The 27689-nt window shown below is 41.8% G+C and overlaps 1 protein-coding gene across 1 annotated transcript in view; it reads left to right on the top strand.

Annotated features, from left to right (window-relative positions):
* The window catches only part of RBFOX1 (RNA binding fox-1 homolog 1), a 180694-nt gene that overhangs the window by 77902 nt on the left and 75103 nt on the right, over positions 1-27689 (top strand). Inside the window, exons 6-7 of the mRNA XM_022552334.2 lie at positions 1042-1095; positions 23367-23447. Of these exons, the coding sequence (XP_022408042.2) occupies positions 1042-1095; positions 23367-23447 (135 nt within the window). The remainder of the gene's footprint in view (positions 1-1041; positions 1096-23366; positions 23448-27689) is intronic.

The raw sequence follows: 27689 nt of genomic DNA, 5'->3' as shown, positions 1-27689 counted from the left end.
ACATCACAACTCTCACCATTGCCTTTTCTCAGGAGCATTTAGTAGAGGACCTCTGATGTTTGACCTTCACCTCAAAGACACAAGGTTTCCCATACCTGTCTAGTGTCTTTTGGCAAGACTGTAATGGATGCTTTTATAAAGACTTACCAGCAGGAGCAGGAAATGATCACCAAACCCTAAAACATGATCATTTTCTGAGGTTGTTCCCTAAATAGTGCCCAGTGGGTGTGTAATGAGAGTAGCTTGATTTGCAAATATTCTTGTTTGCTCTTTTCTTGAGTAAAAGTTTCTAAAGGGCCAGGATTCCTTTTACAGAAAACGCACCATGTGGAACGTTTGGAACATACAGGTTATTTGAAAGTTACCTTAGATATCACATGCTTATTAAGAATTTTTATGGTTCTTGAATTCTTTGAAATGTATTCCACACAATCTGTAGTGGATAAATGTCATTTTCTTTGGGATTTAAAAAGCACTTTGGAGTTCTGTAGAGTCTCTGGGTCACAATTAGGAATGACGATTTTCAGAATATGTTTCTACAAAGAATTCTGTTCATCTTCCAAAACTTTGCAAACTTAATACAAAGGGATGTATTACAAAGGGATGAACTTAATACAAAGGGATGTATTACAAAGGGATGAACTTAATACAAAGGAATATCTAGCAGTGATCCATGAAAGAAGACCAAAAAATTTAAATTATTATAGGGGCTCTAGAAAATATTGATATGGGATGAAATGAATTATCACATCCTTTTCAAAAGGTTCACCTGTAGCTGGTCAGTAGTTTCCATGCTATTAACTTGTATTGGCAGAAAATCAAAAAAGGGCCTAAATCTATTTTTCCTATGTATAGTTTTCAAGTATACTTTATGCCTGCCCAAACTATACATTCTCTTAATTTTAAAATAAAAAAAAATACACCATTTTGGTGTATTTGACTTTTGACTTGTAGTCAACCCATTTGACTTGTAGTTAATTTGCAGTGATAGGAGTTGTTGAATCAAATGTGATGATAACATTTTTGTGTATTTATTTTAAGGCTGGAAATTGAATCCAGTTGTGGGTGCAGTGTACAGTCCCGAATTCTATGCAGGTAAAGAGTTTTCTCTTTGCATGATGTCTTCTTGGTCTTTTCTAAATGTGCTTTGCCTGCCCATAAAGAATGGGTTTATAAAATAATCTGAACTGATAAATTCCTATCCTGGCAAGTTTTGAATGATTTTTTTTAAGGCAAAACCAAAACTGTTTAAAAGCTTTTAAAAAATAAAGGGGAATCATGTAAGTTACATTGTGGCATAAGCATGGAGCCACGGCTCCTTGTGACATTTCACACTGATTTTGCCTCAAAAAAAGCACTGAGATTTTGTTCAAGAGATTTGAACAAATGGACAGCTGCTCATGCCTGTTTTCTTTCAATGTGCCTGAACGTGTTTTTCAGCCATACGTTTCCATTTGGAATTGCATTTTTTATTCCCTTGGCAAAGCAGAGAGTTGGCTTAATTATCCCAATAATGTGCCAGTGTTTTGGAATTGCAAAGAGAAGGATAATTTAGAAAACTAGGAAAGCTAAGTTGTCCTTCTTTTTCCATTAATCAATTTCCCTTAGCAATTCCCTTTCTCTCTGCTTTGCCTTCAAGGGTATATAGCTTTCTCCTCATCCCTTCCCAGCCACCCAACTGCCACTCAAATCCACTGTCCCAGAAAACTTGGTCGTCAGATTTGGGGAGAGAGTAACTCAGAAGCAACAGCAGCTGAGATTTTTTTGCTCAGCATAACCTGTTACTTCTACCTGTTGCTTCCCTGCTCATGAACAAGGCTGCGCTGAACACCTGAGAACCTTAGTAGATTTGTCACATTGATGTTGAAAAGAAGTCTTGCTTTGATGTGGCCCTTGCTTTTTAATAAGGAGAAATCAATGACCCGTTGGTTTAGATCCACTCATTTTGTAATCTCTTGATGGTAAGTCACACCCCTTGCTTTGTCTCTTCTGAGATGCCCTACGTCAATCATCTTCCCGAAACTAAACATTGAACCTAGTGGATGACAAAGGAACATAGGAAACTTAGACAGCTACTCTAGCACAAAAACCAACTTGATTTTAATAGATGGTAAACCTTGGAAGGCCCAATGTGATAGCTGAGTTCTGGATTTTAGGTAGGCAATATTTGTAGTTGTTCTTCATGTGTGAATTTTATTACAAGCCTGGGTTACAACCAGGGATTCTAATAGTGAAGTAGTTGTGTTGACTCTTATTGGGGAGGCAAGACCTAGCTATAAGGCTTTCCATGGCTATGTGGTGGGGTCCACTTCCTGAGGGGACACAAAGAGTGAGGAACGTGGGCATTACTATCAGGCAGCCCAGGATGGAATCCTGGTTTCTCTACTTGCCAGCTGTGTGATTCTAGGCGAGTTACTTAACCTCTCTGTGCCTCAGCGTCTTCATCTGTTACATGGGAGATGATAGTAGTAACAAACGCACAGGTGTTTATAAGAATTACATGGGTTAATATCTGAAGAGTGTTTGGTGCATAGCAGCACCATATAAATGTCGAGGAAATAGAAATAAATAAGTTAATGTTCCACCTCTCTGCCATAAGGGGAAAGTTAACTGAGAGCTGATTCTGCTGAATTCTGAGTGTACCACTAGACTAAAAGATTCTCTTTTAATTCATGAGAGGACTAGTCCTTCAGTGCTCAGCTTATCAATTCAGGGGGCACAGATATTGCTGGGATACATCTTTGTCCAAAGCTTCAGAGAAATGAAATCCCCCAAAAGGGCAAGGAGGAAGTTGGAAAGCAGCTTCTGTGTATCTGCTGGCAGTGCTGGGTGAAATGGAGTCTGGAATAAAGAGGTGGCAGATTCTGCGTGTGTGTGTGTGTCCGTGTCTGTGCACGTGCCTATGTGCATGTTTTTTCTCCCCCAAAATAATGGGATCAAGAGCAAGAAGCAAGAAACCATTCAATGAGGAGGTAGGGTATGAATGTACGAATTGTGACAGAGAGAGGAAAGTACATTTTTCCAGCCCTACGCAATGTAGTTGCTGGTCGCCTTTGGCTCAAGCAACCAGGAAAACACCAAATATCTACTTTCCAATGATTTCAAACCTCTGTGCATATCTGTGGGTGTTTAAGAGGCCATTAAGACAGAAGAAACAATTCAGAATGACTTAAACCTACGAGAATACATGAATCTGCATAACTTTTAGAACATTAGAGCAGCCATTCAGATGAGCCCTGGGCCCAGCCTCAAAAGTTAGATCATTGGGGCTTCCCTGGTGGCGCAGTGGTTGAGAGTCCGCCTGCCGATGCAGGGGACGTGGGTTCGTGACCCGGTCTGGGAAGATCCCACATGCCGCGGAGCGGCTGGGCCCGTGAGCCATGGCCGCTGAGCCTGCGCGTCCGGAGCCTGTGCTCCGCAACGGGAGAGGCCACAGCAGTGAGAGGCCCGCCTACCGCAAAAAAAAAAAAAAAAAATCATTGGACTATGGGGAAAAAATAAGTTGTAATAAGGGTTACTCTTGATTGAGTACTTTTATGGTCAGGCACTGATCTAAGCACTTTACCTAAATTAATGTGTTTGAATCCTCATGGCAGTTTTCCAAATATGGAAACTAAGGTACAAAGGGTTTGCATCACAGGGCTAAGATTTCACAGCTGGTAAAAAGCCAGCTAAAATCAAGAGCCTGTATTCTTTGCAACCAGGTTACTTTGCTTTATTTTTTATGAATGTTAAAAGTCATCATTCTTATTGACTGTGCCCTCTGATAGTAGATCACGCTACTGCTCTCTCCAAATCAGTCAAATTAAAGAAGAGAAGTAAGATAATAATTTTGGATTATTCCAAATACCACAGTATTCACACATATTAACTGCTTATGCCAGGGGAAGCTTTCAGGAGCCCGGACAACCAAATAATTATTTCTATGAGCAGCTTCAGTAAACTTAAATCTAAAAAAAAAGGGGGGGGGGGATGAGGGGGCACGGAGAAGTAAATGTTACTTGAGAAATGTGAATATTTGTGTTTGGTGTTGCCAATATCTGGGCTATCGTTGATAACCAGAGGCTTTCTCTTTTAGCCTGTATGTTTGTCTATGTAGGTAGACAGAGCTCATGATATTCAGAAATGTGGGGAAATGTTGCTGCAGATCCAACACTCCAGAACAATTCCTTTTAAATACTTGAAGACCCATAAACACTGAGAATCCTGCTAGCTTAAATCTAAAATTTCAGGCACCTGTATCTGTGGAATGCATATATGCAAAACAGAGCTGTAGAATGTATTCATTTCCATAACCAGGTATAATGCCTCATGTTATCCATTTAAATACCCATGACTAAGAATCTAGGGGGCATTTTAAATTTCCCCAACTACAAACATAGTCTGGATTTATCTTGGAATTTTGAATGTGCCCCAGAGCTGAAATGAAGACCTTGTCATTGATTTGCTGTGGGTATTTCACAGGTCAGCCCTGTATCTGCCTGACACAGAGAGCCAGCCTTATTTTATTAGTCATTTCTATATATAAGACTTCGTGTTAATGACAAAGATCACAATATTTCCATAGTATAATTATTGATTTTATGAAGCTTATGCAGAATTAACAACCCAGCCTCCAATTGTCTCTCAGAATGGGGCATGAAAAGTGCACATATTTTGTAAATTAAAATCAATATTTTCAATTTCTCCTAAAGGTAATTTTCCTAATTTAGTGGACTTTTCCCCTAACATTTATTTTCCCTTTAATTATAAAATGGCAGGTTATCGATTTTCGTCTGTAACCTCTTGACGCCCGGAGTGTGTTTTTATTGCTCACGCAGGGTGGGGGTGGGGAGAGCAGTTATACCTCTTAATGAGGATCTTTAATTACTAGCTGAACAGTATTAATTTGCTTTGATAAATTATGACATGCACTCTCCCTCACACACGTTCTAAGAGAAGCATTTAGAAAGCTGTTAGGAAAGGTCTTTCATTGGGGGTGGTTTTTCTGAACTCTCATCAAGTTTTATACCTGCAAGAACTCTTTTAAATGCTTATCCAATACCAGTTTCCAGAAGCAGATACACCTAAATCAGCATATTCCATGAACATACATAAATCTCCTCCAAAGACAAGTGGGTGTTTTCCTATAAAGCTAAGCAGAGCATTGATTATTTTTCCTAAGCTTAATCATCTTCAGACTCCTTGAGGCTTATTCTCATGACAAATGATTGATAAGTCAATACAAAAAAATGCCCAGGTGAGTTTCAAAGACTAGCCAGCATGTACGGGCATGCCATTTTAGAGTCAAAATAAAACTGAAGGCACTAAGTAGAAGTAAAATGTCTGCAAATATCTGTTCCCAGTAGCATTTCTCAGGTTATTTCGTGTAATTAAAAATAGGGTTTTTAGGAATCCCGCTGCGGAGGCCTCAACAGGGATTCTTAGAGTTTCCTGTCATTCTGAGAAGTCCCCTTTGCCATCTAAAGAAAGGTTTTTTTTTTAAAAAAAGTGATATTCTTAAGGGATAATCATGATAGCTAGCTAACAAAACTGCTGGTTGAAAGCACCTTTAATCTTCTTACATGAGTAAAACAAAATAAAAATAAATAACAGAAGGCTATACACAATTGTCAACATGGTCCTGACAAATGGCAACGTCATCCGTTTCTCACTTGCTGTGGTAAGATGGCTGCAAAGCTCACGCACACTGTATATCATATCTGCCGACTCATTTCTGTGATTAAATATTCCATCAGCGGGGCTATAAGGCAGCAAAGCTTCACAAGATTCGTAAGAGGCACCACTTGAACGCACATAACTCACTTCCGTGGATAGGGAGCTCCCCGCCTGCAAAGGAAAATTGGAATTGAGTTAAATTACTCCACGAGCTGTGATCAATAGGGAGAGGAAAAGATCTTCCAATGCAATGCAGATCTAAAATAGAGTAAGGTCCTGATGACTAGAAATACACGATTAAACTCAAAAGGAGAGAGATGCAGAGTCAATCGACTTGGAAACCTTGAAGGTGACAGTGAACAATAGTCTTGGTGACACTATTATTATTAGTGGGCTTTTGCGGGGGAGGAAAGAAGGGGTTCCTGAGTGGATCCTCCTTCTGAAAATAAATATTTCTGCTTTGTGGGGAGTGAAACAAAATGACGGGTGCTAAAAGAAGGGCATACCTATCTGCAAAGTCACACTTGAAAAGTGGCCAGGTCTTGAAACTAGGTTATCCTGGGGTTACAGGGAGGATCAGATAAAATAATGAGTGTAAAAGATCTTCATAGACTGTAAAGTAAGATAAAAATATAAGAGATTAGTGTGATCGCTGAAGTCACCTGGATTGATTGTGTCCACGTTGGCACAAGCCTGGCCACGGATCACATGACTTGATGCCAGGCTAGGGGATGAGAAAGTGGGTTGGGATCTCAATATAAAGGTTAAAAATGAAGAGGATGGATGTAGTGCTCTGTGATTGCGTAGCTCGAAAGGGCAGGTGTATTTGACCTTGGATTACCGGGACAAAGGTATTGGTTTTCTATGGGCTCTTGGCCACTGTGAACCATGATTCATCTAAGAATTGGGTCAGAAGTAGGTAAATGTAGGTCTCCTCCCCCCACTTCACTTGGTTGAGTCCATCACAGTTCAGAGAATGACTTTTAGCCACACTTTTGGATGGACTTCTTTCCATTTCCTTTCCTGCAATCTGGATACAAGAGCATCTGAAAAAATGTAAAATTTGTCCAGAACCTGGGATAACCTGACCTAAGTTGCTTTTCCTTTATTGGTCACAGTCCTAGACTTTGGATTGGGCTTGGGGTGATCTGCCAAAAGACTGGGTACAAAGCACGCCCCGTTTTGGGTGACTGCCTTAGCATCCTGAAAGAGTATAAGGTGGGTTGGAAAGGCACCTGCCACCACCCAGAGCCCCTCCAAGCAGCAATATTCAGGTGTTCCTCATGGCTCTAAAGTTGCGCATATCCACCCAGAGGACCAGCCTCGCCTGGACTCAGAGCCAGGGCAGTGAGGAGCTGCTTCTTGTGAACAAATGACCTTTGGCTCGGTGATGTTGTGTATAATTTACACATCTGCCAGATTCCAGTGCAGTGCACTTCAGTGAACTGGAACGGAAGAGTCCAGATTTAAGTCCCCGAGCAAAGGATTTTCAGCCTGGAAATGTTCCACTTCAAAGAGTTTATCTCGTACATCTGTTTACTTTTGCCTCCCCTTTTGGTGGCAATTCACTTTGCTGCTTCTCTCTCCTCCCTGCATCTGTCTTAATGGATTTCACTCCATCCCTGCCCACATTTGGCCTTAATTTTTATCTGCGTCCTTCCCTGTCCTACAGAGGGAATGCAGCTCGGCTTTGATGGAGCCTGTGGGGATCTTCAAACAGGATCGGCACTCGCTTATGTGCTGAAAACTGCATTTCCTAAATAAATGAGTCCCCATTCTATTGCATGGAAAGGCTATAGCAAGGTGAGCTTGCCCCAAAGCAGGGAGTGACAGGATGGTCCTTGTAGGAGAAGCCCCACCACTAGGCTGTGGAGGAAGATGAGGTTCGGGTATCCGGCTCTGGATAAATTTCATAGGGAAAGTTCTAGGTTGCCCTCATCAATATACTCAGCAACTCAAACCATCAGCAACATAAGCCGATTCTGGGCGCTTAATCTGTGCCAGGCACTGTGCTAAACTCTGCATCTCCTCCAGTTCTAATAAAAATGTTACAGCATTATCTTCTTTGTAGAAATTATGAAACCAAGGTTTTTGTGGAGAGTTTATCTCATTTCCTAAATCACAGAACTAGTTTGTGAAGCATCTGTATATTATATAGAGGTCTTTTTTCTAACCACAAAGCCCATATTTCTCACCACCTTCCGATGCAGCTTCCTCAGTAGTAGATGAGGGCACCCCCTCTATGCCTTCCATTCATTAGGTCATAGAATATAATGACAATTAGTCAGAGTATCTTTGCATTTAATATTATTGGCTGCATGCCCAACCCCCCGATGGGATGTTTACATATGTTTACAGAGATTGCAGCTTTGCAGGATGAGTGTCATTTTCTTCCTTTTGCAGATAAAGTAGAAATCCAGTGAAGTGGAGTTGCCCAAGGTTGCTTACTTCAAAGGTTAAAGAGCTGATTCAAACCCCTATCTTTGTATATCTTATTACAAAGCCAATTCCTTTCCCTGCAAGTTACCTCCCATATGTTACTAAATGCAAGCTCCTGTGCCTGAGGCACCGTGAGGCCAAACAATACTGAAACGTCAGAGTTTGGAGCCGAGACAGGCTTATTATATAAAGAACCATGGGAGGAGACAGGTGGCTCTTGCCCCCAAACCCGCAAACTCCTTGAAGGGTTTCAGCAAAGTATTTTTAAAGGCAAGGCGAAGGAGGGGCCAGGTTGGTTGTTGCACACTTCTTGGTGTCGGAATCCTTTGTGCACATAGCTCAGGTCACGATGTTCCTATAAACCTCCAACAAAACAAATGTTATTCTCTGTTCTGCAACTTTATAAGAATGGAAAAGTGTTGTACTCTTAAAGGTCAGAGCCTTGAGAATAGCTATGCTGTCTATTCCAGGCTATAGGCAACATTCTTAACTCTAAGCCAAAGCAAAAGAATACAAAGGTTCAAGTAAAAGAAACGGGTCTAATGTGGAGTCAGACTTGTTCTTCCCTATTACACAGACATGCTTTAGTTAAGCCAGTATTTTGGATTGATGGTTCTTAACTGGGAGTGATTTTGCCTCCCAAAGGAATCAGGCAATTTCTGGAGACAATTTTCACTGTTACATCTGGGGGGAGGGGTGTTCACTACTGGCCTCTAGAGGGTGGGGCTAAGGATGCTGCAAAATATCCTGCAGTGCCCCGGACGGGCCCCACACAAAGAATGATCTGGCCTAAAATTCTGACAGTGCTGAGATTGAAAAACCCGGTCCTAATAGAAGCACATGAGTAAAGATGTGACCTATGCACCAGATACCTTAAAAATTCTCATGCCCTGCTGATGGCTACTGTTAAAGATGTCCAAGCAGCTGTAGTTATTGATGGCAATCAAAGAATGAAAGAGAGACATTTGCCCAAATGTTTCCTCTTCTGGACATTCCTTTATGATTTTTGACTCCAGAGGGAAAAGCATAGTTTGATTTATGCTGCAGAGCTGGCTGGCTTGGTTAGACATAACTCACGGGATGCAGAAAGGCTGATACACTCACAATTCCAATTTATTGCAACAAAAGGCTACAGATTGAAAATTGGCAAAGGGAAGGAGCACCTGGGAGGAAGCCCAGAGGAAACCAGGCGCAAGCTCCTGGGTGTGCTCTCCCTGTAGAGTCACAGGAGGTGCTTCGTTTTCCCAGCAAAGATGTGTGACACCACGTGCAAAGTGTCGCCAGTCAGGGAAGCTCACCTGAGCCTTGGCGTCAAGTTTTTTGGGGGGAGTTGGTCACGTAGACCTGGAGCACCCATGACTGACCTCAACTACTCAAACCTTAGCCCAAAGAGCAAAAATAAGTACTCACCATAAATCACATTGCTTCCATAAACAATCTTATCAAACTGGTACTGTGTAGCCCAAGGCCACAGGCATCCAAAAACAATCTCATCAGCTAGAATATTCCAAGGGCTCAGAACTCATCTCCCAGGAGCTGACCAGTCCTAAAGACAAGCCTTTGGGGGGAGATGCACAAGGTTTGAGCAGGCCGGGCTTGCTGAGTTAACCCTTTCCTGCACAACATTAAAAAAAAGAAAATGGAGTTGGCAAGCTCAGAACATATCTCAACAGTGATCATGATGGAAGTGGTGAGGATGAGGCTGGTGATATAAGATAAGACGTACTACTGTGTTTGTTGATTCTAGGAGAAAAGATGAAGCTGAATTTAGTTATGAAAGAGGAAGGAACGAGTGGCTTTTTCACTTAGAGCAGGGGTCTGCAAACTTTTTCAGTAAAGGGCCAGTTAGTCAATACTTTCAGCTTTATGAGCCATATAGTCTCTGCCACAGCTACTCAGCTCTGCCCTTCTAGTGCAAAAGTAACCATAGATAATACATAAAGGAATAGGCATAGATGTGTTCCAATAAAACTTTATTTAAAAACACAGACATTTACATTTCATGTAATTTTCATGTGTCATGAAATAGTCATCTTCCTCTCCCCACCAACCAGCTATGTAAAACTGTGAAAGCCTTGGCCCCTACTTTGCTGACCCTGGCTGTAGATTCCAGATTTAATAAACACAAAGCTTATGCCCTGGGGAGGTGTTTTGGTTTTGGTTTGGGTTTTTTAGCATTGCATTTTGGTAGCAATTACACGATACTGCATGAACCCATGGTTAGCTGGCTGTCACTCAGTTATATGATGTCCATCAAGGAAGGGCCAAAGAGAGAGGCTGTGTATGAATTCACACATACCACTGGCTTCCATTAATTCATCCTTTAGGTCAGAGTTACAGCACTGAGGACCTGGGAAGTGCCAGGCACTGTGGTAGGCTCTGGGGCAGCAGCCCTTCCCTCCAGAGTTTGGCAGGGCAGTAAAGGATGCACACAAATAAACTCAGGGTATAATAAATGATGATACCTCCTGGACCACTGGAAAATAACCACTCTCTCTGCATTAAAAGGGGTGCCATAAATTGGGTCTGGAAGGATAAGTTAGAGTTTGCCAGCCAAGAAGGCAGAGAGAAGATCATTGTAGGGGTAAATAAGGAGAAGTTTGGTAGCGTCCAAAGGAGTTTCTCAACCTTATCTTCAGAATCCATTAAGAAAAATTAAAACAGAATTAAAAATAAATACAAGTACTTGATGTTCATCTGAGATGGGAATTTCTGAGGCAAAATCAGTTTTCTCCAAAGACTGAGAAATATTGACTGAGATCAGAAAGAACCTTCTAGTAGAGAAAAGTTGCTAAAGACCTGATAATACCATAAAAAGGAATCTGGATTCTGGAATTTATCCGTTGAGTGGTTGACAACCATTGAAAGCTCTGATTAAATAAATGAAATAATAATAAAAAAAATAAGAACACAGTGATGAATTAGGACCCAGACCTACATTCGCAACAAATCGGAATCTTATCATGAACAATATATGTGGGTTAAGCCCTGAAAGATGTAAGACCACATCGGTGACTGGTCACCAATCCCAGAGACTGGGTTCTTGACAGACCCCAGGATTACCAAATGGTGCCCAACAACGAGAGCTATTATACAATGTGTCTCCTACTTTTGTCCAAAACTTTTCTGAGGAAAGCAGATTACCAGAGATTTTTTAAATGAGGTGGGTTCATTTTTCTCTTTATGTTTTAACTTGAGTTACCATTCTATCATAAACCATTTCGTTTTGAAGATTTTTTTGCTTTCCACTTTCAGCGTTCTTTGCAAAATTTATGGTTCACTGTTATTAGCCCAGCCAATTAAGTTGTTGTGTAAATAGAGACAAATTGGCTAAATAGTGTTTAATATACTTTATGTTAATAATACGTAGATACTCATTCTCCAAGTATAAAACGAAGCTGTCCCCTTTTCTTTTAAAAAATTTAGTGTTGAAGAACCAACACACAAATCTCAAAATCCTAGTTAGATTAACTACACTGATGACAGTTAATGCATTTCTAGAACTTCTATGGAACTGTTACAACCCATTACAGTCAAAATATTGGTTTATGAAAAATTAATAAAGCCAATGGAAAATGGAATCCAGCATTAGCTATTAACACCAAAAGAATCAGCCAGAATTAATTATGCTGCATGCTACATTCTAATGAGTTTTTCATTAAACTGTATACCATTATGGAAACTAAACAAGGATTACTCAAAGAATAATGCCAACGGCTGTTATTTTTTTAGGGGATTAAATCAGTTACTGGGTTATACATTTAAAACTGACACAGAGGTTAATTGCTGTACACTCATCATTGTGTTAAAGTCAGTATCATTTTAAAAGCACGAACACCCCGATATCATTGATATTTCCTCTGGAAAAAATATAAATCCGTTTGTATGTTTCTAGTGTTTGTTTGATATACATGTGGTATTGTAAACACTGAAACCCTCTATATTAGTTCTCTGTCATTTTCGAAAACAATTTTCACCAGGTGAAATAGTCTATACTTGCTTTCAGCCCATTGCTCTGTGTGTGTGTGTGTGTGTGTGTGTGTGTGTGTGTGTGTGTGAAAGAGAGAGATTTAGGAGTATCTTTAAATAAATGTACCTGATTATTTTTTGAGAGATTCAGAGTTGAAATATAGTATTTTCTACTCTCACCAAAAGAATAAGTTCAGGATTTTAAACCTAATCTAGGATAAGAAGGAAACTCAAGATGAATCTCTACAGCCATCCCACAAATATACCCAGATCCTCCTAAAATCCAGTTCTGTAATAGTAAGTGAAATATAAGAGGGGGCCACTAGGGAGGGCTTTCTGGAAGGCTTTTTGGACTCTTGTAGCATCATAGAAGCTCTTGTACCTGGAGGATGAGGGGCAGAGAGGGAGGAAGTCCATCTGAGTTCTTTGCAGAGACTTGTAAACTCCACTGTTTTCAGCCGAAGCACAGTTTGTAATTTTTTTTTCTCCTGAGCAGAGATCGCGCACTAAAATATCTTTAGGAGGAGGTTGTGAGATCAGTAAGTGAAATGTGCAAATTGGAAGGGACATATCTCAGTTATAGCAGGAGTAGCTTCTCCCCATCGCTTTGAGTGGCTCTGCCAGGCAGGAATACTAGCCCAAACCCATGCGGCCCCATCTCCTGATTCCTCAAGAGAAGCCAGACATATGTCTTGTAACATTAAAACTCCCAAATTTAAATGTTTGCAATTATTTCCCAACCTTAAGGTGTTTTCCATTAATTCTATTATGTTTAGCATTATGTACAGTACATTAGTTAGCAATGGGCTACTCCTTTCTTAAAAAAAAAAAAGACAAAAACAAAAACAAGAGAACAAAAAAAGTCCCCAATGGGCCATATTTTGAGATTCCAAATAATAATTACTATTTCCATTATTACTATTACTGAGGTCACTTATTGATTAGCTACTATTTACCAAACGCTTTCATGTAATAGTTTTAATCCTTACAACAATACTTAATGAAACTGATAGTTTTGCCCCTATTTTACAGATGTGAAAACCGAGGCTCGAGGATATTAAATGATGAGGTCAAGAACACTTAGCGAGGCTAGCAAAAACTAAGTTTAAAAGTTTCCAAAGCCCATGCTTTTCCAACTACATTATCCGAGCTTAAGGGTTCACTATTTCTCCTCCATGTTTCCTTCCCCCACGTCTTATTTCTACCTTGCAAGTGGGATTTTTCTTATCTACAGAAGATACATCCTGCCCAGAGGCTTCCTTGGTTGGATTTAAAACCCTATTGCAGATTCTTAAAGGTGATCAGGAGCTTGTAGCTAACATCTTTAGCCTGACAGAGTCAGGTGTTTTCAGCCAGAAGATGACTGCAGAATCTTTAGACACGGTTTTGTTGGAAAGGTGTTGGTGGATATTTATCATTCCAAGGTTGGAGGAGATGTTTCATCAACTCAGGACCAAGTATCACCATTGATAGGCTTCATGAGAGAGTCTGAGCTTTGGAGTCATGTGAAGCTGGCTCAGATTTCAGTTTTGTCTCATAGTTTTGTCTCTCTCAGCTTTAGTTTCCTTGTGGATTTAATAAGAAAAAAAGTTATAGTGCTTGTAGAACATACTCAGTCCAGAACCAGAAACTCAACGGCATCTTAATTGTCAGTCTTATTAATATCACCTGTACTGAAGATTGTTTATATAGTCCCTACATAGGTATTTTACTGTTGTTGGTGGCCCTGGAATCCCCTGGGAGCTTATTAGAAATGTAGACTTTCAGGCCCCACCCCAAACCTGCTAGATCATAATCTACATTTTTAAAGGGTCCCCACCCATTGATTCAGTTCATATTAGCATTTGAGAAGCAAAGCTCTAGGATGGCCCTTATCTATATATTGACACCCATGACCCAGAAGGCCAAATGCCTTAGGAAATAAAATTTATTTGCATTGTTTTTGTTGTAACTGAATTGCTCTCCTTCCACAAATACCTCATGGGACCATATTTCTCCTTGTTCCATTGTCTTAAACCACAATGAATTAAAAAGAAATTTGGGACAAGTATTGAAAAAACATGTCTTCAAATTGTTTTTGGATGTTTGTTTTTTAAACAAAACTGAAATAAAATTAAAATTTTGACAAAGTATTGATAAAATGATACCCTCTGAAATTTTTAGTGACAGTTTCCTGGGGAGTGGCTAATGCTCTCCTGAGAGACAATTAGTAGTAGTATTGTTCCAAACAGAAAGTAGACGTTAGAACAAGGGTCCCCAAATGTATTCTGTAAGGTTCCAGGTAGCAAATATTTTAGTCTTTGAGGGCCATGCATTCTCTGTTGCAATTACTGAGCTCTGTTGTTGTAGCATAAAGCAGCCATAAATAATATGCAAGTGAATGAGTGTGGCTGTGTTCCAATAAAACTTTATTGATAGATACTGAAATTTGAATTTTATATAATTTTCACTTGTCACCAATATTATTCTTCTATTGATCTTTTTTTTCCTCAACCATATAAAAATGTAATCATTCTTAACTCATGGCCATACAAAAATGGTGGTAGGCCGGATTTCACCAGAAGACTGTAGTTTGCCTGCACCTGATTTAGAAGATTAGCCTTAAGTCCATGGGTCCAGGAATCTAGTTGGTTTATTTTGCATTCAGCACCACAATAGTTCTGTCTGTGTGATCTTGGGCAAGATCCTTAAACTCTCTCTGTCTCGGTATCCTCATCCATTAGGTAGATATAATAGTAGTACCTCTCTTACAGGGTTAAGAGTAGGGGATGATCCAAATTAAACATTGAGAGGGTTTGCGGGGCACTTAGCAGGTCTTCAGTAAGCAATTTTTGGAATTGTCGCTGTAACATTTGAGGATCCGATATATTTATTATCATATTGAGTCAATTAGCTATTTTCTTTAAAAGCCTCTAGTAGCCTAAATTTGGAGGCAGGAGCTTAAGGTAACAGTCGAGTCATTACATTTTTCAAACAATAAAGAATCAAGGAGAAAGTTCTACAGAGATCTGACGTACTGTCCTTGCAACTTTTTTCTGCAATTATGTCAAAATAAAACGTGGAAAGAAAAAAATGTGACGTGTTTCTTTCTAAATAGGAATATCAAAACTCACCAAATAAACTGGAAAGAGGGATTATGAACACCATAGACAGATTCACTCCAGGGCTCCTTTAAATATGGAAATCCCCTGGCGCAATTAAAACATGATTTGGTTTATAAGAATTAAATATACATGCAATATTTTCTGCAGCCTCTGTGCCTAAATGGAAATACCTCTGTACTTCAAATGCTCCCATAACCCTTCAGAGAAGCTCATCTTTCAGGCATGTATAAAAGCTTTAGGTATTAGCTGTGAAAATATTCTTACGTGGATTAGCTCAATGCTAGTCTGTTAAAAAATGCGTAACTGTAAAAGCCAAAATCATCAGGCTTTGGATGAATTTGTCAACTGGAAGCAGTAACTTCCATTGGCAGGGACCACATGGCAACCTCCCAGGTCTCTAAGTAGAACAGAAGTTTGATGCTTATATGATGCTTCATAGGGGACCCTCACGGTAGCTCCTCATTGATCCTCAAGGCAGAGTTCATGATAAGGTAGGACTACCACAACAAAGTACCATAGACTGTGTGTCTTCAACAACAAACATTTATTTTCTCACAGTTATGGAGGCTAGAAGTGTGAGATTAAGGAGTTGGCAGGGTTGATTTCTTCTGAGACCTTTCTCCCTGACTTGTAGACGGCCATCTTCTCCTTTTGTCTTCACATGGTCGTCCCTCAGTGTCTGTGTCCTAATTTCCTTTTCTTATGAGGACATCAGTTATAGGAATTAGTTTCTACCCTAATTTTACCTTAATTACCTCTTTAAAGATGCTATCTCCAAACACAGTCACGTCCTAAGGTACTGGGTGTAGGACTTAAATGTATGAATTTTGAGGGAACACCACTCAGCCCATAGAGTAGAGCAGGAGTGCCGTATGTCTTCTTCTGGATGGAAAACCAAGGGTGAGCTGTCTAGGATTATGTGATTAGTGTTTTGTGTGCCTTCTTCCCCAGCCTGCCTCCAGAGACTTTGACAGAATAGCTTGGACTAGAAGTGAGGTACGCTTTTTCGTTTGAAATGCTCCAAAGCAAAATTGGTCAAAGGACAAAAGGGGAAAGATCAAAAGTAAATAAATTCTACCTCTTTGCCTACAGAAGTAAACAGACCAGATATATTTAGCCATTTTCATTTTTCTTCTAAATCTGTGATGACCTAAGGGCTGGTTTACTCTGAGTGCATCTGCGGAGCAGCAGAATCACCCTGGGTTGCTGATGAAATGCAGATTTTCCACCCGCTGAGTTACACTTTTCAGGGCTGGGGCCTGGGAGGGTACAGCACTTCAGATTCTCCCAGGTGGTTCTTAAACTCTGGAGGCTTTGAAAACCTCTGATTTAAGGGTGGAAAGAACTCAGGGCATTGAGGTTTGGGGGACTGGCTCTTCTCCAGCGTTTCGCAAAGTATGGTCCCCAGACAACATGAGAACTTGTGAAAGATTCAAGTTCCCAGGCTCCAGCCCAGACCTATGGAATCAGAAACACTGGCAATGGGGCGCAGCGTTCCGTGTTTAACCAACCCTCCAGGGGATTCTGGGGATGCAAGTGGTTGTGAGAACCCTGGGTGATACCACCCCTTTTCTTAAAGTACTGCTCCCACAAGAAAGAAGTCAGCGGGTTTCTGTTTCAGTGAAGTCTCCTTTTCTCCCCAGCTCACAGTTTTTTTTTTCAACCATAACCAGTATTTTCCTACTTTTATTCTAATCAAAAATAAAAAGCTTTAAAAATCATTCAGCAACCATAGAAGCAGGAAGGTGTCACTGAGAAAGTGAGCAAAGGTCGAGGAACACAGATAGCTGGTTTCTCACCTGGAATTTGCCTCTGATTGGTGATAAGCCTTTTCGTAAATGACATCGTTGTTCTGTGCCTCCTTTTTTTCCATCTATAAAAAAGGCCTAGGGCTTCCCGGGTGGCGCAGCGGTTGAGAGTCCGCCTGCCGATGCAGGGGACGTGGGTTCGTGCCCCGGTCCGGGAAGATCCCACATGCCGCGGAGCGGCTGGGCCCGTGAGCCATGGCCGCTGGGCCTGCATGTCCGGAGCCTGTGCTCCGCAATGGGAGAGGCCACAGCGGTGAGAGGCCCGCGTACCGCAAAAAAAAAAAAAAAAAAAAAAGCATATGGGGTTCAGCAGGTGTACCCCAGATCCACACAGTGGGCACACAGTAGGTCCCAATAGACGGCTGCTGAATGAATGAACTCATAGCCCCATCTTTCCCGAGCCGAGCACTGGAGACAGGAAGGCAGCTCTGTAATGGTCCCCTCTGGGACTTTTTCCCCTCAGCCCTCTTTCTAGAGTTACTAGGTATCGGGAGTGGGGGGTGGGAAATTTCCCCCTTCAACCCTCTTGAGTTCTTGTGGTTGGTCTAAAAATAAAATTGTCACAAGACAGATGAACAGGAGAAAAAAAGAAACAAATTTTAATACGTGTGCACAGAGGTCTCATAGAAATGGGACCTAAGAAGTGGCCAAAGCAGGCAGCTTTTATACTTTTTAGACAAAGAGACAATAAATGTGTGAGGAATTGACAGCACAAAGAAGCTTAGGCTTTGGAAAATGAATTAGTAAAGAGTCTAAACAGAGTTTGGTTTGAGCTTCGGGTAGTAAATTAAAGGAGTCACAAGATTTGTTGGTGCAGCTTCTCGGCCCAGAATTCCCCATCTCTGATGATAAGGGTGTCTTTCTACTTCCAGATGCTGGGAGGGCACCTTTCACCTGGGAGATTTATTTCCTGCTTTCAGGGAGGCAGAGAGAAGTTTCAGTATTCTTAAGTAACTTTAATTCAAACTAACCAATATGCCGTTGAGGCACATTTTGGGGCAGCACGCCCTGGAGCCCATCGTAGGACAAGTGACATCCGGAAAGCGGGACTCCAGCAATGATCTCTGTTTTCAAGTGACCCTGGACTAGCACATCTTAGATGTCTGTGGAGACACAGGGACCACGGGACACACACAGACCTCACAGGGCAGGTGCTCCTGAATTCCCATTGGCCCTTAGATGTTTTACAAAGTCTTGTTGTTGTTATGCTTTGGGTCTTTGTCTTTTGCATTTCAACAGAGATAAGAGCATCCTTCTCTAAATCTCCCAGCCCATCTTCATCTTGGAGCTAATGAAGCGAATCAGTCATTCCCAGTTGCTAGGCAATTGGAATGTTTCTTTGACTTTTTTTTTTTAATTCAGAAATTATAGGGAGGGCCTAGGCATTTCACTGGACTAGCTTGTAGCTCTGCCTATTTGGTATTAAAATGGAAGGGCAACCGTTGCAAAACAGCTTTTCTTTTCTTCCTTTAATGTTCTAATTTTGTTTCTTGAAAGTGTGACAGGGCTGCCTACCAGAATCCCTTCCCGTAGTTTCTCTCCTCAGTTGCTTCCTGACTCTGAGCCTAGGTCCCTGGACCCATGAGGACAGGACGATGAGTAAGACATGATTCTTTTTTTTTTTTGCGGTACGCGGGCCTCTCACTGTTGTGGCCTCTCCCGTTGCGGAGCACAGGCTCCAGACGCGCAGGCTCAGCGGCCATGGCTCACAGGCCCAGCCGCTCCGTGGCATGTGGGATCCTCCCGGACCGGGGCACGAACCCGTTTCCCCTGCATCGGCAGGCAGACTCTCAACCACTGGGCCACCAGGGAAGCCCAAGACATGATTCTTGACCTCTTGGAGTTCAGTGCCATGGGGAAGATACTCGTTAAATAGACCATTGCAACACAATCTAGAAAAGCAGAGGAGGGAAGCTGAACCTGGCCAGGTAGAGGCAAATAGACCCGGTCTCTAGGAGGAGGAGAAGCCAGAGCCCAGTGGAAAGGGAGGGGAATTATCTCAGGGGGAGAGGAAGGGATTCCTGGGAGAAGAACCACCCTGTGCAAAGGCCTGGAGGGGTGAAACTACACCCTTGTTCCAGTTGGTTTGAGTCCAAGTTCTTCACGGAAGCGTTGGCAGCACAGTAAAATAAAATGTCGTTAGTTTCCCCTTCCTGTCTGTGGTAGGAAACACCTCTGCTGGGCTTCTCTTTGCCCCTCCATGGGCCAGGAATGGCCCTCTACACAGTGGGGAGTCTCCAGGTGAGAAGGAAGAGTTGGGTTGCCCCATCTGAGGTATGGATCCTGGCTCACCCTCCCCCCGCTGGAGATGCCAAATCCAGCCCGAGGGCGGCCACGGGGACCCACATCTTGCCAGAATTTAGGATGCTGACAGTCATGGCACTCCGATTCGCAAGTGAGCGTGACAGGCTTTGGGAAAGGCTCTGATGATCCCAAGATCGTGGTCTGTCACATGGATCCCAGTGCCTGCAGCTGCAGATAGAGTCATCAACCTTCCAGGAAATGGATGACCAGGCTACTCAGGTTCCACTTAAACTGGATGAGTCAACCTTCAAAGAACCAGAAAAGAGGAGGAAACAAGTGTGAACTGTAGGCATGCAAATTCCCAGCTATAAACAAGGGACAGAAAGGTTGGTTGGGAGAAGCAGTGTTTTTAGCAAAGAAAATAGAAATGAAGAGGTCTTTAAAAACATAATAATTCAATCATATTCATTAATCCCTCTGAGGGCCAGGTATTTTGCTAGGAGCTGGGGATAAAAGGATGAGTATGATTTGGCTGTGATCCAGGGGGATTTTCAGTAGCTAAGACTGATATGTAAATAAAAAGTTGTAATACTGCGTATCAAAGGATCTACTAGGGAGATTTTTTTAAGTGTGATAGGAGCATAGAAGATGGAGTAATTAACTCCTGCAGACTGGGTAGAGAGGAGGTGACACTTAATGCAGAGGGGTTGGGGGTAGGGGAGAACCACTTCTTTTTTTTTCAATTGAACCACATATAATTGCCAATGTCAACCCTATTTGACATAAGAAAGGTCAATTTCATATGGTTTAACCTAACAGTAAGAGCAGGAATAGGATAGAGGTTTCATCCCGTCCACCGACAATGATCTAATGATAGTAACTGCCTAGAAACTGTGTTAAGAATGATCCTGAGGATTCCAGGCTAATGGGAAAGGACACTATTGAAATTGATGAATGGTTTCTCCTGGTTAAGGAATGGATGGATAGTGGTATAATTTGAACATAGTTGCCATCCTTAAATTCTAAGGAGGTTTATAAAGCAAAGGCACGGAAGTCTGAGAAATACAGGACGTCGCGATGGTTATAGACGGTTCATGGTGGTTGGAGTGTCTATGTTGGGGGGCAGATCAAAGACTCAGTTTGGGAGACTCATTAGAAAGCTCAGTCCGTGCTATATCACAAAGTACCTCTTTAAAAAAATATATTGGAGTATAGCTGATTTACAATGTTGTATTACTTTCTGCTGTATAGCAAAGTGATTCAGTTGTACATATACATATATCCACTCTTTTTTAGATTCTTTTCCCATACAGGTTATCACAAAGTGCCTTGAATGACCTTGTAAACACTCCTCATACTGCTGCTTGTACCCTATTGTCTAATTGACTGACTTTTTTAAACAAACACACATTACTGACCCCCACCCAAAAAACACAGGGAGGCTACAGTCTTCTCTGCCGCTTTGGTTTTGTTTAATTCAAAGCTTTCTTGTAAGAAAAGGTCACAAAGCACTAACAGGACATACAATAAGTACTTTGCAAATTAAATTGGAGGATGTTTTCAGGTAAAATAAAAACCAAGTCCTGTGACAGTATGGATTTTATTTTACAAAGGTCAAAATCATTGCATAAAGACTTTTTTTTTTTGCTACAAAGAGGACATCCAAAGTTATTTCAGTCTATTTTCTCAGAATCCACAGCATAAGAAAATTAGGAAAGCATCATTATGCACTTCCAGGATTTCGTTTTCTAGAGAGAATCTGTGTTGTGCCCCAGTGGGATTCACTAAATTACAGAGCATAGTTTGAACATTGACCCTAAGGTTTTTAACTGCACAATACTGAAATGCCTTTCTGGATATGTTTTTGCTACAATTATATTTTTCTTTGGAAACCTAGGCACCCCAAGAAACTTCAGATCTCGTTTTTAAAGTGGTTTTTAACCAGGGAGCTTTCTCACGATCCGCCTGCCTGGGTCCCCTTCTCCCCAGAAGATTCTGATCTGGTAGCTTTCTGTATATCCTATAGAAATATTAGTTTCTTCTAAGATTTCTAGCACTGAGCACAAGCTTACAGGCAGCCCCTGCAAAATCAGGAGCTTCCCTGATAAAGCAGAATAGAGGCTAGGACAAGTCTTTTCTCGGAGGTATCCTGCCTCCTGTGGGTTGATTTTGGACCCTGTGCCCCATGATCTGGGTGTGTTTAGTTTGTTCTTAATCCCTATACTATGCCAGTTTCCTGCCAGAACTGGAAAAACCTACTGAATAGAAATTAGAACATGTGAAGTCTCATCTTACATGTTGCAATAAATTATATTTAAATCAAGTAGAAACAAGAAAGAGCTATCAGTTTAGCAGAGGTTGATCGTGACTCAAGCCCATCCAGACTCTCAATATATTGACTATCAGAGAGGGTTAGTTAATTTCACTCTTCTATCCAGGCTTTTGTGGGAGGAGGAGAAAGAGGGGGGCTCTTCTCCAGCTATAAGCATGGCATAGCAGGTTAAATGTGAGAACGATTGGGGGGGGAATCCCTTCAGATAGAACTTCTGTCCATGGGCTACTTCTCCTTGTCAAAGATGGGATGGAATTGGCCGACCTCGTGTTGTGGGAAGGGTGAGGTGCCTTAGGGATTTTAATAGTCTTTGTTTTGCCTGGATGCAATGTACAGAATCTAGAGAAACACAGGGAACACAGGGTGGAATTTGAGGAAACCTTTTTAGTCCTCCTCATGTGACTCCTCTATTTTGGCTCAATACCTGAAGGATGATAGTCCTGGAGACCCCCTTTGGAACTGCATCTGGTTTTGAAGTTCAGAAAAGATTCCTGTCTCTTAATGCTGTTGTATGGCAGCCCCTCTCTATTTGGCAAACCTCCCTCTCACTCTAGAGGTTCTAACTCCCTTTTGTTGACATTGGGAAAGATACCAAAGGATTGCAGAACCCCTCCCAAGGGCAAGTCTCCAAGGATATAGGTGAGTTGACTGGAAGTCAGGGCTATTTCTCCCAGGAGATTGCTTCACAGCGGCTGTGATGACAGGAGAAAGCAGAAACAAATGGAGGTGGCTGACCTTGCCCAGCCAGGGAAGGGAACAGAAACCACAGGAGCCCATTTCCATCATCAGTAACACGCTTACAGGTCCTCAAAGGTCTCTCTCATTCTTCTCAAACTCTTTGAGTTTGAGCTTCGCGGCAGCAAGAGAACAGAACCGATACCCTGAAGATTCCCTAACCTGGTCATCTTTGGAGTGGGTATTATTCACAAGATGTCATAGATTGAGGAGCTATCTCAGGATTCCACCACTCTTCCCTGCTATAAAACTCCATTTTGCAAGGATAAGCCTGAGACCCTTTGCTTTAAATCAGGGAGAGGAGTGTCATCACTACAGTGCAGCCATGGTCCGCAGGCTTAGGAAGCAGCCTCTCTTGCTGGAAGGCAGAGAGCTTTAGGGAAGAAACTGGAAACGCAGAAGCCAAAAGTGGTCTCACCCGAGTCCAGTATGGGTCCAGGGTGGGTCCCAGGGATGGCCAAGTTGCTTTTATTTTTTCCCTGCCTTACTTCTGTTCTTCCTCTGAAGAACTGATTCAGAAAAACTAAAATGGGGGAGAGGAAAAGTTTTCTTTAAACATATCGATGCATGCGCTTACCATTTATTCAGTGATTATTACATGCCAGCCCCTGTGTTGGGCACCTCTCCAGCAATACGATTCATAACCCTTCCTGGTGATAGGTATATTCACCCCCATTTTCCAGATGGGAATCCTGAGGCACAGAGAGGTTCAGTGACTTATCAAGATCACACAGCTAAGTAATATCTGAGTCAAGCTTGTTGTCCAGTTCTCTGTGATATTTCTAAAGCTCCCTTTTGATTATGCCATGCTGCCTGCATTCCTGATCTGAAATCAGACCCCACCACCCAAACCCCATGTGAAAAAGAATGACATGTGCGTGGTGGGCTGGGCGGGTGGGCTCCTACCAGTCCCCTTTGGCCAAGGCAGGGGGCTTCCCTGGGTGTCCCCACCCTGCGCTCGGGCGTGTGGCTGTGTTTTCATTTCTCTGCCTTTCTCGTTTGCATTGCCATATGATCTCCCAGGTGTAGTGTGCCTGTCCCCCAACCAGATACCATCTCTCTCTCTCTCTTCCGTAGGCACCGTGCTGTTGTGCCAGGCAAACCAGGAGGGATCTTCCATGTACAGTGCCCCCAGTTCACTTGTATATACCTCCGCAAGTAAGCCCGCTCTCGTGGCTCTTTTTGTTTTGTGACATAAGTCTGAGTCCAATCACCTTCCCTGCCATGTAAGTTCTCTCCCACTCCCTCTGCACCACCCTCCCTTGTTGCTCTCTGTGAGGTGAAGCTGACTCTCATAAGCATGTCTCTGGTTTTCCCTGTTGCCTTAGCATCTAACCCCTCTGCTCATGTCTGAATCCTCACTTCCCAGCTGTCCCAGCCATTCGTCGTTAGACCTTTGTCAGGATTGGGGCCAAAGGATGGAGCTTTGGGCTGGGGGCAGGGGGATGGGAGGGGAGGGATATAGTTCATTGCCTTCCTTCTATCACAGCTTTGCAAATCAATACGAAAATAATTGAAATAAAATATGCAGGCCATCCAAGTGACACCCTACCCTAGCAAAAGGTGCTTGGTTGGTGATCTTGGGCACAGTTTTCTCATTGTGGGAAATATTACTAGCCCGTGGCCAGTGACTTGTTTGCAAGGCTGTATTATCCTTTGTGATTCATCGAAGGAGGAAGAAATAAAAGAAAAATGTGGTTCTCCCCCATTTAACTGGGGGGGGGAATAATATTAAAAAAAGCACTTTAATAGATATAGCCATGAATTGCTAGGGGGAGGAGACCAAAAATAAATATGGAACAGAGATCACAGTGTTGGCATGGAAAAAAATCAAGGATTTCTCTGCCTGGGATGGATCCTCTGGAGTGGAGAATGCCCCACCCACACCCCAATTCCCAGAGCAGGTTGCAGAATTACAAGTTCTAGCTGAGTCCACCGTGGTTCTCCAGCTGGTTTGCCCTGCCTCGAAGTCCCCTGGCACAGCCGAGACTTTACCCTCTATTTCATACAGTGCGTCTACACCCTGGAGAATCCCCATAACTGCCAAATGGGTCCTCATTGGGATTGGTAGTCAAAAGTGAGCCCGGGGGCCAGAGGGAAGGTGGGCTGCTTCTGAGATCAGCTAGAGGAAGGGGCAGGTAGAGAGTAGAGGCAACAGCCTCAGGGCAATTAAGAGGATGAGAGACAAGAGGGGACTCTTCACCATGTACCAAGATCTAGCATCTCAATTCCCAAAGACTGAGACAAATCAAACTCTTCGCTGCGGGGGCAAAGGTTAGAAACAGTCACAGGGAAGCCAAAAACGTCATGGTTGTGAGAAACCCGAGGGTCTCTGAAGTCATCGGGTCATGGGCATAGCCAGTTGTTTCTCCCAAGCAAAGTATAATCTTCAGCAGAAGCTTTGACATTCCTTAAATGCAAGGTATTTTTCCGTGTCCCCAAGACGCCAAAATCTAACCATACTGGCGAGAAATGGTTCTTTCTGAATTTATGAATGTTGTCCCATTTGGGCCAGTGTAAATTATCTGCATGTGTCTCCTAGAACTAGAAAGCTACCGCACATTTTCACAGGCTTAACCTTGTTTAATCCTCAAAATCTGCACCAGGTAGGTATTATAATGTTTGCTTTACAGCTGAGGAAATGGAGGGCAATGAGAAGTGGAATGATTCACCCAGGATCACACAGCCAGGATATGGTAGATTTGTTTTTTGAACTTGGTGAGATTAATCAACTTTTGTCTGCTTTTCTGGCTCTATTTGACTCTAAATCTCATCATCTTTCCATTGTAAATACCTGTCCCTCCTTCTCCATAAATGTTATTTTCCGTAGGAGAGAGGGTGACCCAAACTCACCATAGTCCCAGAGTATTATTTGGGGTTTTCTCTGACATCGTTGTCCTACAGAACTGTATAGAATGAAGTGTTTTATATCTGCACAGTTCAGTACACATGCTCGTGGGACCGAGGCACAGAATTTTTAATTTCATTTAATTTTACTTAATGTTACTCTAATTAGCCACCTGGGGCTGATGGCTACCATCTTGGACAGTGTGGCTCTCTACGATTATATGCTGTATGTATATTTCACTTTTCTTTATAGAAGTGAACGAAACAAATTAACTCCAAAAAAGGGCTAGTTTGGATTGGTATAGCTATTCTAAAGTGACTTGGGGAAAATGTGTCATAAATGTCAAGCATGGAAATATGTCACAAATTCTCCAAGTTAAAATAGGTAGAGCATACAGAGAAAATAAAATCACCTAAAGCAGGGATCAGCAAACCACAGCCCAAAGGCCAAATCCAGCCCCCAGCCTGTTTTTGTAACACTGGTGAGCTAAGAATGGCCTCTTAGATTTTTCAAAGGATTAAAAAACAAAACAAAGACAAAAAATAATATGTGACAGACGTAGGTGGCCCACAAGAACCTAAAATACTGACATTCTGGCTCTTTACAAAAAAAGTGTGCTGATCTCTGATTTAAAAGGTCCATTTTATTATTACAAACCCAAAAGGGCAATATCGTATCACTCTTTATAATTAGACTTCTCTTCTTGAGTTGCAAAGTTAAAATTTATAATAATTATAGAAACTGTGTCGTGTGTCCAACACCCTTCATTTTTAAATTGCACAATCCATCATATTACCTATACAGTTTCATCCTATTTTTTCGCTTATTATCATGTCATATGTACTTTATGAAAATATGTTAATGGCCTCATAATAACCTATTGTTTAATGATATTATATTTTAATCTATCCACCCACTGCGTTGTTGGGTACTTAGGTTGATAGCAATTTTTCAAAAATATTCAGGAAAATAAATGTTCTTGTATACACTTTGTATATAATAGTTTTAAGGAAAACGAATAAATAGCTAATCGTACTACCCCATAACAAAGCAAAACAAAAGCTAGTTTCTTGCAATAAGGATCTTCGCTTGTCAAATCCTTAAGCAGCAGTATTCAGATTGACAAGCTCAATTGGTATTTTGTAAGGACAGCCGACCCTGAGACCCCTCCGGCTCCACTTGGGTTCCCAGGGGTGTGAGTTCGGGTCCATCTTGAGGCAATGGCGCTGAGTGTAAAGATGATCCATCCCTACCTAAGACACATCGCTAAGGTTTCCTTTCTGCTCTAGTTCTCAGGGTCAGCAGTGCCTTTTGGAACTAGACCTGTCTGCAGTTAGCTGGCTTCTTTGGAACACTCATATTTTCTCTTCCAGATTAAGGTGTATATCTTAGTACAAAGTCACACCATATTGTCTATAAATAATTCAGCCAGAAAGTAAAGGTTCATTTTTACACGCACACACACACACACACAATCTGGGGACCAACATACGGTCACCTAAGATTGTTTTCCTTTCTCCAGGTCTGATAGACACAGGGCTGAGAGCCACGTGCCTTGTTTTGGAAGTCTGAATGGCATGGCCTCTTTTTCTCTAAGAATCCAGCCTTCTTCCCCAAAGCTGAGGCTCCCTTACGTCTCAGCAATTTTTTTAGGCTACCCCAGTGTTTCAGCTTGAAAATGCATGTGTTTCTCATTTTTATCTAACAGTCGCACTCCAGAAGCCAGGTGTGTGTAAATTACACATTTGTCAATGGGATCCTACGTGTTTACGGACTTTCAGGATTAATCCTGAGTTTGTGCTTTTTTCCATGGGTCTTTAACTGGCCTTGGATGTTTTTGACTTAAATTGCCCCTCTGCCCAGCAGAATAGCCAATCATCTGTAAATAACACCCTTAAGTGCAGTAGGAGAGATGGTTTTTAAAGGAACCCTGCTGAATTAGTCTGTAATGAAAATAATTCCTACTGAAGTTAACTGTTTTTTAAGATGCATTTTTGCATAATGGATTTTTCCCCCTTTAAGTGAATCATCCTCATAACATGATCCAGAACATGAAAGTATTAAGAGGAAGATTTTCACTCAGAGCTCAATAGCAATACAACCGAATCCCATAGATTTTTCCCATCACATTCCCACTGAGTCCAGTATTTCCTCCTTTTCCCCAAACTTTACCCTCATGTGAAACCCCAGTTCAAGTTGTATCCCAGAATATCCTCTTACGTGTCCTAATAAACCACTTCCATCCATAGTGTATCAGATTTAAATGAAGTCTGATCAAAACTCTGAAGAATTAGGCAAGATCACCTTGGACCAAAAAATTTAATATTAACATTTTGTCTAAAAAATATTAACCTTTAATCAACTAAGTTAAACTAATTAAATTATTTTATCAATTTTCAAATAACTAATTAATTAATTAACATTGTGCTTTGCTTTGAGTAGCAAACAATGTAGCCCCTCAACAGAGATGTTTGGTGAAAGTGGGGTCAGGGCTGGAGACCTGCTCAGTGCCCACTCCTTCCTAGGGCCAGGGGTCTGGAGGCTCCTTCTGT

Source organism: Delphinapterus leucas, chromosome 15 (genome assembly GCF_059928025.1).
Source record: "Delphinapterus leucas isolate spDelLeu-1000000601 "Yukka" chromosome 15, BTC_Dleu_Yukka2, whole genome shotgun sequence".
Classification (NCBI taxonomy): Eukaryota; Metazoa; Chordata; class Mammalia; order Artiodactyla; family Monodontidae; genus Delphinapterus; species Delphinapterus leucas.
The sequence above is the reverse complement of the archived record's forward strand: the minus strand, read 5'-3'. Positions and strand labels throughout refer to the sequence as shown.